At 40.3% G+C, this 14,533-nt stretch overlaps 1 protein-coding gene across 3 annotated transcripts in view; it reads right to left on the minus strand.

Moving 5' to 3' along the window:
- LOC308480348 (FRAS1-related extracellular matrix protein 1-like) overlaps positions 1–14,533 on the minus strand; it is a 107,976-nt gene that overhangs the window by 50,348 nt on the left and 43,095 nt on the right. For all 3 annotated transcript variants that reach the window (XM_081011710.1, XM_081011709.1, XM_081011711.1), the window contains exons 20-22: positions 11,497–11,722; positions 5,414–5,558; positions 3,920–4,061 (exon numbers count right to left, since the gene is read on the minus strand). In XM_081011710.1, the coding sequence (XP_080867836.1) occupies positions 3,920–4,061; positions 5,414–5,558; positions 11,497–11,722 (513 nt within the window). The remainder of the gene's footprint in view (positions 1–3,919; positions 4,062–5,413; positions 5,559–11,496; positions 11,723–14,533) is intronic.

Below are 14,533 nucleotides of genomic sequence, written 5' to 3' on the forward strand. Positions count from 1 at the left end.
CTTGCTAAATTAGTGACATTTCAGCACTAAACCCAACAGGATTTCTTCCGATCGGACACATTAAAAGTTTATATGTTTAAAAGAAGCAAAAAACAAGTACTGCAAAACACGTTCATCATTGCTAAAGAATTTACAAGGATATTTTAGCTTCCTTTATTTGGGATCAACAAAAATATAACAAGCAACATGCAGTACTTTAGCTCAGTCAAGCATAAGCCTTCTTTGGCACTATTACTCTTTTCCATTTTCAGGTCCTTTTGGTGGCATTTCTCACCTTTTGAGGTTTCTTTATTTGCAGCAGTTGCCTGGGTGGCATTTTCCAGAGCCCTGAACACTACTGAGTCCCTGGCACATCCAACAAATAATACATCAGGTTAGGCCCTCGCCATTGAGGATGTAGTGTTCTTTGATAGGGGCACCAGGAGGTCTAAAACTGACTGTGCAATGTGCTCTAAAAATCTGAGACGTTTATTTTGTCATGCTAATGGTGCTCCTTTTACAGAATTCCAATTTGGGGTTATTGTTCACAGTGCCTTGGACTCTGAGCACGATCATTCTGGGAATGGCATAGTTTCATTCTACATTGGAACAGCAACAGCTGCAGCCCCGGTGGGCATTGATAATGTCTCACTTCTTTGAGGTTAGCTGTTGCTAAGTTTGGTGTTTAATTATTTTCTTCTTCTTTGGCAGGTCTGAAACCCAGCTTCAGATGGGCTTCTGTCTGCTGGGTGGAGAAAGGGGGAATGGTATGGGGGCAAATTGCTGTGCACCCTATGTCACCTTGTGTCCACTAACCCCCATTCCCTGCATCCTATTTATTCATCATCTTTGATTCATGCCCATTGGGCAGGACTTGGAGAAGATGGTGGACTGGATGTCTTGATGTGATAGGAGATGCTGGATTGACAGAACCAGATGGTGCATTGGCCATTAGATCAAGAGATGGCTTCTGGTGTGACCAGTGTCCTGCTGGTCTATTGAGAGGTCAGACATTTTGTTGTAGGATCAGCAGCAAGATTTATTTGACCTTGTGATTGGGAGATGATAGGAGGCCACCTAGCCAAGCTCAAGGTGGCTCATTGTACTGGGCGCTTAATGGTCAGGAGTCCCTTTACCTTTTTTTATGCTCCCTGAGTCACCCTTGAGTGAATGGTATCTGACTAACTACCTAACATTGCTGTCCAGATTGAGGAGCTGCCTAGTCAGATGTTCTTGGGACCTGAAGGAAGCACCCTTCTAAACACTGGACAGTGGGTGAAGGAACGTCTCCACCCCCATCGTTCTGCCTGGGCACTGAGGTCCAGCTCTGAGGGCCTTCTGGCGGTTCCCTCACTGCAATATGTGAGGTTGCAGGGAACCAGGCAAAGGGTGGTGGCACCTGCCCTGTGGAAATGCCCTCCCATCAGATGTCAAGGAAATAAACAACTATCTGACTTTTGGAAGACATCTGAAGGCAGCCCTATTTAGGGAAGTTTTTGATGTTTGATGTTTTATTCTGTTTTAATCTGTTGGGAGCCACCCAGAGTGGCTGGGAAAACCCAACCAGATGGGTACATAAAATAAAATACCAACCCAAACAGATGGGTACATAAATAAAATAAAATAAAATAAAATAAATTAACAGGGGCCCCTCTACAAGTGTAGAGTTCAAGCTGAGTGCTGTTGTCCAAGACCAGAAATAAGTGCATTGGCATGAACTTTATGCTCTGAGCATATTCCAAGCCACAGTTAATGGCTATGCTTTGCTACAAATCTTTTAGCATCTTTTAACAAAGTTCTTACCTTTACACTAAATGCATGTGACATAACCTGAGCGGGAATAGACAAAAATGCAAATTTACATTTCTTTCATTTTTCTAGTTTTAAGTCTAGTTCTCCACATTCCTGCATCAGTTTGCATTTTTTTAAAAAGAAAGTTTTCATTTAAAAAATGTTATTTTCACTAATACATGCATTTTAAGCACATTTTCTCTCAATATGTGCAATTTTTGTACACAATAGTTGCCTGGAGAATTGCATCACTAAATTTGAAGAAATGTATATTTCAAAAGTTAGCTACATTTCAGTTTATGTATTGCTTTGAGTCCCGGAAGACGTACTCCCTGCCTTGCAGGCCTTTTCCCAACTGACCTGGGAGAGTGGGGCTCTGACTGACTCCAGCTACAAAAGCTGAGGCTGCTGAACAGAATCTTAAGTTGGGGTATTGTTTGGGGGGTTTGTTGGTAGTGGGTTTTTGCTATTAAGATGTTAACTTCTTGTATCTTTGTTTTGTATCTTATGATTTATGTGGAAATAGTTCAATTCAGCCATGCACTTTTTTGTTTTATTTGTGGTTTATACTACTTTCTATGTTTGTAATAATGTAATTCTTTATGTTGTAAGCTACCTTGAGCATGGTTTTGGCTGTGGAAAGGCAGCTTACAAATAAAATGATGTATGTGTGATTCGGGGACTGCAAATTACGCAGGTTTGCATTACGAAAGGAGCCAAATTGAATTTATCTCCCATTCCTGGTTGCAAGTCTTCATGCCAAAGTAGGGGTGGGGGCAGGAATCTGCAAGGATTCTCCAGCTTCCATTATTAGAGATCACAAAAAACCAACACACAGTACTTTAGCTCAGTTAGGAATAAAACCCTTTTGGCACTATTTCCATTTTCCATTTTCAGATCTTTTTGGTATTCCCTTTCCCCAGTTAAGACCACTAGTTGAACAGTTAAAACAGCCAAGGTGCATGTTCCCACCAAGCAAAAAGATCACATCAACCGCCCGCTACTGAAACATATCTCTATTTTGAGCTAGTTTCCAAATTTCCTTATGTTTTCAGGATGCCAAAAAGCTGGAAGTCCACTTTCAAAAAAGCCCCGCTCTCACTCTTTTTTCCGTTTATATGAGTAGATTATGTGAAACTCATTACATTTTATGGTTTTGCACAAAAATCTTAGTTTCCTACTAATATTATGCAATGACATAATGCCATTTGTAGAGGTGTCACATAAAGGGACTGACTTTTATGGGCTTCTGATGGCAAGACTATCCACTTTATATTCTGTTTTATGTAAGCGTTCTCAAAATTTATTGATCCCAACAGATTTCTCAAGTTACTTAATTATAAAAGGAAGACTATAGCCTAGTGGTTTAGCACGCCAATATACAAGCCAGTTAAAACGTTTTGCTATAGCTGCAGAGCGTTGGCTCAAAGAGCAACGGAACAGGACATTAATATATAGGACCTTTTTGAGGACAGAAAACAAATGCAAAGGAGAGAAAGAGACAAGGCTAACTGCTTTTATGCTATCAGACACTATTATTATATGTTAACTTAAAAGACGCCATGTGCGTACAGTTTCTTTTTGCCTTTCATACTAAAAAGGGGAGAGGAGTGGAAGTCTCACACTTCTACACTTCCATCCTGTTCTGCCATGTCTATCTTTAGTTTAAGCATCTTCAACATAGCAGCAAGAATATTTATCACCGTAATGTATATTTGACACAGAAGCACTGACAAGTTTGGCTCCTCAGCACAGAGAAATGCACATGTGTCACATATGAGTACATATAAGATGTTTTGCGTGGAAATAAAATTCATAAAAATAGCACATGATATTGTGTGTCAAATGGTCACTTTTTTCTTGTTTGCAGTCCACGCCACAGGGCTCACTCCTAACTGACACTGGTCAACTCCAACTGTCCATCAACCAGCAGGCGGGCTGATTGAATTTTGGGTACATGCCCAATGCCTATGCCAAACCTGCTTCATCTGTAATCATTATAGTTGCGGCCTAGCTTGATCCCAATACTTGTCTCCTATATTGTATGTACTATTTTGCACACACATCCCACAACCTTCGCTCTGCCTATGCTTCGCAACCACATGTTGACAGGGCTGTATGTGAAGAAAACGCTGAGAATCATTATTACCTTTAATTTCAGGTGTCCATATCTTGGCTTGTTGTTTATGACATAATGCAGCTGATTCCTCAAAGAATCTTTGTCTTCAACTTCTAATGACACACTGGAAATAACTTTGTTCTCGTGAACTTCAACTTCCAAGCCTGTGTTCCTGAGGGGCGAGAAATAAATATTGCATGGGGCGGGGGAGGAGACACACAGATTCAGAATCCAACATCATCTTTCAAACGCAGTACAAATGTATTTTCTGCCTCACGTATAACACTGCCCTTACTTGAGACAAATGGAAGTCTGGCAGATCCCTGGTACACTCCATTTCAGATGTCCCCTACTATTAAAAGCAGGAAGTCCTCTCCACCTCATTCAGCAGGGTAGAGGCATTTGTAAAGCCAAAAATAAGGCCCCACCTAATATAGCAGAGCTGCTGCCTCCTCCACCACTGGGTGAGTGTCTCATTGGTTAGGTGACAACATGCTCTCTTCAAGTGAGAAAGGTGGTGGCAGCGGCACCCACTGCTTCCTCTCTTTGGCACTGCAACCCCATCCCCACCCCACCTGTTCCTACTGTCAGTTTGGGGTTTAATTAGTCATTCCTGAAGGACAACTTAATCAGCCTTTGGTCCTTTCCACCTACTCCATAGGGTTGGCAGGTGTGGTTAAGTCACTCTGGGTAACAAAAAAACACCCCAGACTTACTTTTACAACAACACACTTTTTTTACGGTACTGACATTGAAATACCTAGCCATTTTTAAATGAACGAAATGTGCCAGTACTAATTCACTACAAATAATATGCTGGATCTGATGTAAAGGCAGCTTTCTTTGAAATGTTTGATTTATTAATTTACTTAAATATATTTTATTGCATTTATATCCCACCTATTTCCCCGAGCAGCTCAAGGTGGCATACATGGTTCTTTCTTTGCTCATTTAATCCCTACAACAACCCTGTGAGGTAGCTTAGGCTGAGAGTTACCTAGTGAGCTTCATGGCCAAGTGCGATTTGAACCCTGGTCTCCCAGGTCCTAGTGTGACACTCTAGCCACAACACTCAATGTCCTCCCTATGGGTCCATATCTGTTTTGTGCACGCATTGCCCTTACACATTACATCACAGAGATTCACCTGCCATAGCATAAAGTGATTTTTAGAAATCGTAACGGGCCTCTTCCTTCCAAACCATTCTGACATCATAATTCCACTCTGTAGTTGTGTCTAGCCAGCCTACTATCCATGAAACACAGCTTTGATTTTTCCTATTTGTTCTACTTGTTGAGGATTAATTAATGTCAGCATCCTGACCTTAATATTTATATTAAAAGATCATAATTTCATAAGAAACGAGAATGAAAAGAATTAACAATTGCCAAGAGACAAGCAACGCATCCATCTTCTTGCCAATAAACAATTCATCAAACATGTTAACAATTAAAGAGAAATAAAATGTTTCCCCCCTGTCTCTCCTAAAGTCACTTTGCATAGAATGTCACTTCAACAGCTAACCTGGAAAGATGAGGGATTTCATCGTTGACTGGCAGGATGAAGATGTAAAGTGTCCCTTGGACTGTGTGCTTGCCATCTGTCAGCTGAATGGTGAAACTATCCTCTAGGCTTTCTGTGTCATCATGCATGTACATAAGCATCAGTCCTATCGGAGAAAGTACCGGAGACAACGGAGTATTTTGAACACAGCAGTCAAGTGCCACATTCTAAAGACAAGCAACATCCAAATGGAATTTAGGGTATCAAAGCTACATAAACTCAAAGGAACTGATTAAGTTATCCTGCAGCTTGCACATGTTCTTTCCTTTCAAACAAAACAATCATAGCAGGATACCATTAAGGTACTTCAGAACTGCCAAGAACAACTTGATATCACCAAATGGCCTTTTTGAGGCATTAAGATCATTTATTTCCCATTTAATCCCTGAATTGCTAGCCAGCTGGGATTATCAGAATTTGAAGTGGACAGAACCCAGAATTAATCGGGCAGTTGACCAATACATTTTGATGTATGTAAACTATGGGGTGCATTTCCACCCCTATAAGTCTGTAAAGTGACCCTTAATCACCACTTGAAGATGGGACTTCATGAGTTTATGTTACCTCATGCCCTCTATTGATAACAAATCCTGCTCCCTCCTGTCCTTTTAAACACTGAGGTCATTGAGGGAAGAGTTCTTGAAAATGCAAAAACTAACTCACATGGCTTTTAAAGTTTTAGTTAGGGACTGGTTTAGGAAAACTCTGATGGACGCAAGTGTCTACATTTTAGTGCAAGTTTGGATACAAAGGTCTTTCAGCTAAATACTTACAGCAAGCTATGACAGCTTCCCAGCTCCCTCCTTTAACCAAGTTTTAACATTTTCTTGTACAGTTCTTGGGTGGAATTCAATGTTGCAGTAAGGAGATCATTCCATCAGCCCAATGATTTCTGCTTGCCAGGTGGAACCATCATCTACCTCCTCCACGTATTCTAGGGGTTCTCCTGACCCTCCCAAAGAAGACCGGGGAGGGCATGGAGGGCTCATGGGGGTTAGGAGGAGGGGATGCCCCATTGCACTAGTGGGATGAGTTGTGCTGGCTTCTGCTAGTGCAACAACTTGGTTAAATTCGGCCCCTTGTACAGAGTATATAGCATGAATGATTTTACAGATGAACAATGAAAGCCTACTGAGTCCAAAAACAATAACAGAACATATCTGGAAAATGTGCTTGGGCTACAGTCCTAAATGTGAAAAGTTATTTGTGTTTAATAGAGTTAGAACAATATGTTACTCTATTCCAACATCAGGAGATACAACTGCATTGGGGGGGGGGGATGAAAATGCAGAGTATAAAACACAGTTGTATTTTTTTAAAAAAATTAAAATAAAAAGTCTCCCTCTTGCTTAACTCTAGATGCTAGTCCAAAACAAAAAGAATTAGAGGGGGAAACAGCACTCCCCACCTGCAGCCAATAGCCCGTTCTACTACTTTCAGTATTCTACCATCTCATTCTGATGCACATCTAGACCAGGCTTAGCCACACACAGTTCTAATTCTTATTTCAGGACACTCACTATATCCTCTTAGCAATATTAGTGCATCATGCAAAAGAGAAGTTGGCCTATTTTTAATAAATGCCATACAGTTATGAATATGTCAAAATATTTCTTGTATTAAATTATTTAGAATGCTGCTAGCATGCATTTATGAGCCTGTCCTGTCTGCCAAATTTCCAGCATTCAGCTATCAGTCTGCTTACATATGGTCACTTAATTCAAAATTTGCAGTTTGCAATTTTTATTTTATTTTAATTGAATATTTAAGTGTCTAAGGTACTGGGCACTGTTTACATAGCTAGTTAGTTGTGTAAACATCAATATAATGAATTGCCAAGTTATGAATGGATGAATTATGTACTGCAAAGCCGTGAATCACTCAGAGTTGGTCAAGATTCTCAACCAGTGGGAAGTGAAATGAACATTTGAGGCTCATTTGTTTCTTTGAAAAGGTCTATTCAACTCAACTTTCCCACTTGGGCTCATACAGAAAACAAAACCAGACTTTTTATGGAAAAGGACATCATTTCGATTAAGAGAGTCACAGAATTGCAGAGCATCCTGGATGACTTCAAAGCAGCTTGAATGTATGAACAGATGTTCAGAAAATGCAAATAAGGTGGAATTTGAAGGAAGAGTATTAAAATATAGATATTTTAGGAGCAATCAGGTCAGCTGAATAACTAATGTTTTTCCTTGATGCAGAACTAAAATGTTTTAAGTGCTTTCATTCCTTCCATCACAGAAGACTGTCAAAGCACTGCCAAGAAAGAAAGGGAAAATGCTGGTTTAAATGCTGTCATTTATCAAATGCATGGGCATTTGAAATACAGATACCATGAAGCCATACTATGAGTGCCTGGGACAATTCATATCCTGCTTATTCCTATGGCTCAATATTAGAGCCAGTGTGATATAGTGGGGAAGAGGGAGGGTGTGTAAGCCCTATACAAGTATTATGAATAGGGCTAAAGTAAACCCATGAGGTGGGGAGAGCTTGCACAATTGTTTCCTGCACTTGTGAAGACTTCCATGTTGTATTTTTGTTTTAATGGTTTTTATTTCTAGACTGTACTCCCCATGCACTCTGGATCTCCACTTGTAAGTTTGTATGTTTTTGTACACTAAGAAATAGAAGCTGTGGTATATAGATCATTGGGGGACAGCCTGTTTTTTCAAGATTCTGAAAGAGTGATGTTTCTTAGCTTTTGAAGAGACACTCACTTGACATGGTAGCTTTTATCCACCATAGATCAGTTTAAAACTTTCCCATCTTCTTTTGACAAGCACATAGAGCAGGTAGCAGTGAGACACTCAGGATTCTGGGATGAGATGGATTTTCTGGGCTCAAGAAAACACAGTTCAGGGCAGGGTTTGGTGACCCCATAACTGTTGAATGCACTCTAACTGCAGGCACATACTTAGCTATCACGGTATTGATAGGGATTCTGTTAGCTGCCTAGAACTTGGCTTTATCAGAAGGTCTTTGAGGCTGGCTGAAGACAACTGGACCTGGATTTATTTTTAATGATGTTCTCAGACAGAGCACCTGTTAAAGCTGAGGCTTTAATTTTTTATATTGCTAGAAGAGATGTTTTCAATATTGTTTTTACCATGCTGCATACCATTTCAAGTGCCATCTCTATATAACCATTGGTTCAAATGCTAATGCTTAGCTGAACTTCTTTAAAGCCTAGCCTAGGCCTTCTACATGATATCAATGTAAGACCACAAGAATGCCAGATTTTCTGGAATGCCAGATTGCCTCTAGCTCTGTTCTGCCCATCCACTCTGCACTGCTCCGTTGCTATACTTGGTAAGCTCATGGCACAGATGCCAACCTTGAGGAGATATGTGATCTGCTGTTTCTAGTTCCTAAGCTGATTCTGTGAGCAGTTGTGTTAGCAGCAGAGGTGCCACTGAGTGCAACATTCAACTGCCAGCTCTCTGCCAGGGTCTCTTGCTCACGGGTGCTTTTCTGTTGTTGTTTTTCAAGAGAAAGGATGATATCTTTAACCACAAAAGGACAAGCAAATATACTATGAACTTTCTTTTATTCAGAAAGCTCTCTTGGCCAGGGAAAACTTGAGCCACAACTTGCTTTGGTCACTGGCCAGTGTGACGCAGCTCAAGATGAAATATTATGGGAACACACAACGTGCTGGGATTTCACATTTGTTTTCATATTAAACAATATGTTGCATAAAACATTACGTTTTAAGAGTTGCGGTAAGTTATTCTATTTATCTTTGATTGAGGTTTTTATGTTTAATTATTCCCCCCCCCCTATGTTTTTAGCTGTCATTATTTTTATCTGTAAGCCGAGTCCCTGCTAGGGAAAAAGGCAGGGTATTGTTATTGTTATTGTTATTGTTATTGTTATTGTTATTGTTATTGTTATACTGTGCAATCTGCACAGAAATGTTTGTAGAACTTAAAGTAAGCAAGGAGGAAAATAGAATATTAGTGCTGAGGAAATCAAGGTTCAAGTCTTATATAATTTTTGCCATGGCAAGAATTTCGGTCAGTGTTACTCTTGGTAAAGGACAAACATCTCTCTGTGGTCACCTCTAGACTGTCGGGGTTTTGCTGGGGTGTTTCAAGCATGTACCAGAAATTTAGGTTTGCATAATTAAAGAGGATTGAAGCATTCTGTTGCCCTAAAACAAATCCACTTCTTCTTTTTTAAAGCCTTTTGCAGTTAGGGAAGTGACAGGCAAATACATTGAAAAGTGGGGAATGAACAAATGATTAACCTGCATATTTATAAAGACCCCACGAGCAAATCAGGATGTATGCTCATTGTAAATAAATCAGAAAAAATGATCAATGCAGACTGGGCATAGTCTAAACCCATAAGCAAATGAGGATGTATGCTCATTGAACAGGTCATCTGGAGGAGCCTTCTGCATTTTGTTTTTGTTTTTTAAGTATCACAGAGGACTAGAGGGTGCAAGTATTTTTATATCTCTTTCTTTCAGAGCAACGTGCTGCAATGAACTGTGGTTTCCAGTAGAGGCCATCCGTTGCTCATACAACATAAATCTAGTTTCTTGCTAAAGCAAACTGAGAAGCTTATAAGTAATCATTGTGAAACATTCAAAACAAATAATTTCATTTCTTTCTCCTTCAAAGATTTACAAGTCTCATCCATGCTTACATAACACCTGATAAATTATTTGTCCTTGTTCCCACTCAAGATTTTATTTTTTTGCTGTTCTCGGCAAATAGCCATGTGAGCCCCCATTCATCATGTGAGAAGTAGCATACCGGAATATGTCATACTGATATTTTCGCAACTGCATCTGTTCCATATTCACTTACAAGAAATTTACTTTTAATTTTGCATCTACTTGTATTATCTGCAACCACAGTTCTATTAGAGTTCTTCCAATTTTAGCTGGACTTGCCCACTGAGAAAGTTCCAGTTATCCCTGCAATACATGGGAAGCTGTCTTATACTGAGTCAGACCATTGGTTTATTCTAGCTTAGCATGATTTGCTCTGACTGGAATTGATTATGAAGGATTTCAGGCAGGGGACTCTCCAGCCCTGCCTAGACATGCTGGGGACTGAACATGGGGTCTTCTGCAAGCAAAGCAGATCCTCTGCTGCCAAGCTATGACCCTATGCCCCAAGGAAAAGAATAGGAAGCAACAATAAGCCAGGAGACAAAGATGCTGCATTGTAAAGCCCTTTCTCTTACTACACTTTAGAGTGATAGCTGATCCATGGCCATTTGATGTACCTTTAGGACTATTAATTTGCTGGTGAAAATTTATCACTGAAACAGTTCTTTATCCTGGAAGAACTGTTCTGTCTGCTGCTGTGCTCAGAGCACCCCATTGCTACGTTTGGAGCACCCATCATCTTCATCTCACGGTTGTGAAACATAGGCACAGTGAAGGTTGTGGGATGTGTGTGCAAAATAGTACATATAATATAGGAGACAAGTATTGGGATCAAGCTAGGCCACAACTATAATGATTACAAATGAAGCAGGTTTGGCATAAGCATTGGGCATGTACCCAAAATTCAATCAGCCCGCCTGCTGGTTGATGGACAGTTGGAGTTGACCAGTGTCAGTTAGGAGTGAGCCCTGTGGCGTGGACTGCAAACAAGAAAAAAGTGACCATTGACACACAATATCATGTGCTATTTTTATTACCCAATAAAAAGGCTACATTTGGGTTCTGTTTGAGGAGGACTGTAAGTGCTTTTTAAACTGGGAGTGGAAAGGGGCAGGGGCAGGCAGTCACGGACTTTGCCTTATGATGGAGCAAACTATGTTTAGATATTACCTTGCTCAGATACTGTCCTATAACTGTAGACCTATAACGTAGTTCTACAGGCTGTTTCCATATGTGAATATCATTTGTTCTCTTGTTCACAGTTCACAAAGATACATTGTCCCTCTCAAGGTCAGTTTCAAGCTGTACAACACACACACACACACACACACACACACACACACATCCCTGTATAAACTATGAAAGTGCATTTCATATTCTCCAAAGACAGGCAATAAAATGATGCCCCAACCTTGTTTAAGTTCTTCCAGTGTAAAGCTGTGGATTTCTAAATCTTTATGGAGTACCGCTGGGCTTAGTTGTTTGTAACGTCCAGTATCTCTGCCGTAAATTCCATTTAGTATCACACCATGGCGAGGTGGAGTAGCAATGTAGAATCTCAGCACACCTTGAGGGATGTCAAAATCTTCAACATTGATGGTGCCAGGACCCATTTCCTTAATGTCACCTTCCATTACCTAGGGGAAAACATGAATTTCAAAGAAGAAAAAAGAATTGAAAATTACAGAATTAAGAAACAAGAGAATCTTTGCTAAGCGAACCTACTTTTTAAAGCATTTCAGTTCTAATACAACACCAAATATATCACGGGGAGCAAGCAGCAACTAGTATTCAGATGTAGAACAGTCAATGTGCCCCAAAAGAAGTTAGCTTCTAGACTGGTTATTTCTTTTATCTGGACATATATCTTTTAGGCTTATTGCCCTGCAATAACCCTGTTAATATAGTGGCTTTAGTGAATGTCTGCATGCAGACAGGAGGACCCTAAGAGGAACTGTTTCATCCAGACTTGCTAACTGGCAGTCCTGCCCATTGGCAGATTACTTGCATCACAAATAAGGAGGCTCTGTTTTCAAGATGAAAGGAAAGTATCATACAACACCTGAATCTGAACGGACAATCAACATTCCAGTTCCATGTGAAAATGAAGTGTCAACTGAATGTCCACATTTGAGATTTATCTTGAATTTGCTTAAATGAAGTTCTCTTGATGGATGCTAAGGTATCAGCTATCCAAGTGCAGTACTAGGGCACTGTAGTTCCACCTGCCTCAAAAACAACACCTCAGTGCATGCATAACAGTTATCAGTTTTGAATATATCCAAGGAAATTCAAGTTAGGGAAAATTACTTAGAATCTCATCATCGCCATCCCACATTCATTTCAGTTCTAATGTTTTCACTCTGCAAATGGACGGCTCCATAGGAATACCCCCTATTAGTTTGCACCAGTTCTGCTTTCGCCTAAGAGTTGTAGGATAAACAAGAAAACTTCTGGCAAAGCATTACCTTGCCTGCTTCCCAACATATGCACACATATTTGTTTAAAAAGAAGCCATACTGCATATGTCCCACCACAGTTTTTTTGCACTTCAACTAACATATAATACAGAGTGTGGAGCTGTCTCTTTTCTCTATTTGTAGATTGTTTACTTTCATGTCATGAAGAAGCAAACCAATGTGTCTAAACAATTCAGATACCTAGTTACATGGCTCATCTGGTATGTTGGTTCAATTCCATTAGAAAGTAGAGCTTTTCTTCCTTTCTTTCAGCAACTCTAATTGGGAAGAGCAGCACGTACGGGTGATCCCAAACTAGTTTGCTTTTCTAAAAACCTAGCCAAAGAAAACAAATTCTTTTACTAGGACTTTACACTATAGATTGCAAGCATTGGCCCAGTGCTCATTGGGGTTACAATCCTAGAAATCTACATGTGCACACACAGCTGAAGGTTTTTCTGAAGTATGGCTGAACATGGAGCTCAGGTTTACAGTTCAATGTACATGCATGGCATTACATGTGGAACAATTTATAATAAAAATAACAATAATAATAATTTATTATTTATACCCCACCCATCTGGCTGGGTTTCCCCAGCCACTCTGGCCGGCTTTCAACAGAATATTAAAATACAATAATCTATTAAACATTAAAAGCTTCCGTAAACAGGGCTGCCTACAGACATCTTCTAAAAGACTTTTTAGAGGGGGGGAGAGAAAAGTTTTTTCTCTTTGAGATCTGGTGGGAGGGCGTTCCACAGGGTGGGTGCCACTACCGAGAAGGCCCTCTGACTGGTTCTCTGTAACTTGGCTTCTCGCAGCGAGGGAACCACCAGAAGGCCCTCGGCGCTGGACCTCAGTGTCCGGGCAGAACGATGGAGGTGGAGATGCTCCTTCAGGTATACTGGACCGAGGCCGTTTAGGGCTTTAAAGGTCAGCACCAACACTTTGAATTGTGCTCGGAAATGTACTGGGAGCCATTTAGACAAATACATGTCTGCTTTGATTTTAAAAAATAATAATAACTGGATCAAAGGTTTATGCCATAATATATCCATTAGGCTGTGTTCAGTTCTGTTCCCTGGAAGACAACCATTTAGAAAACATCTGAAAGCAGCCCTGTTCAGGGAAGTTTTTAATGAGTGACATTTTGAAGTATTTTTAATCTTTGTTGGAAGCCACCCAGAGTGGCTCGGGAAACCCAGCCAGATGGGCGGGGTACAAAGAATAAATTATTATTATTATTACCCTTAGGAAAGTGGGTAGGGAGGCCATTTTTAGCAATCCTCCCCACAGTCCTCTCACCACTAAAACTGATCGGGAGGGTTTTAGGTCCCTCTGGAATAAATTTGGGGTGTATAGACAACTGCAGAAAGGAAGATGAGTCACAATTTTTTCCTATCTCACTGCTGCCTTGGCGGGTGCCTTCCATTGGCAGAGAGAACATGACTGGATGCTGCTACCTTAATCTTTAAGATGCTACTGGACTCTTCGCTGCTTTTGTTGCAACAGACTCACACTGCTATGATATTAAATCATGTTAAAATGACGGCTCATTGGTATAGGACCCCAGTGAAGTTGTCTATAATGAGCCAACCAGATTGATCCCAGATTTGGAAATGTTCTAAAGCAAGGGGGAGTCTTTTCCCTTTGTTGCTAGGATTGTGAAGAAGAAAAACAGGCTGGGAAATCTGTGGGCCTCCCGAGGGGAGAGGGCTTCTATCACCCCTGACCATTGGCCAAGTCGGCTGAGGGTGATGGGAGTTGGAGGCCCTCAACATATGGATGGCTACAAATTCCCCTTTCTTGAAATAAAGAAATGTCGAAAACAGATCCTGAAAGCAATAAATAAATATTCCAGGAAAGAAAATTGGTTTAGAACATGAAGAAGGCTAAAGAGTGTTACTTTTCCACTTGAAGATTGAACCTACAATTGTATACAATAAATACTGGAAGTTTAAACAAATCCAAAATATGAGACATGATAAA

The sequence above is a fragment of the Podarcis pityusensis genome, assembly GCF_964106645.2.
Source record: "Podarcis pityusensis genome assembly, chromosome: 6".
In the NCBI taxonomy this organism is placed as follows: Eukaryota; Metazoa; Chordata; class Lepidosauria; order Squamata; family Lacertidae; genus Podarcis; species Podarcis pityusensis.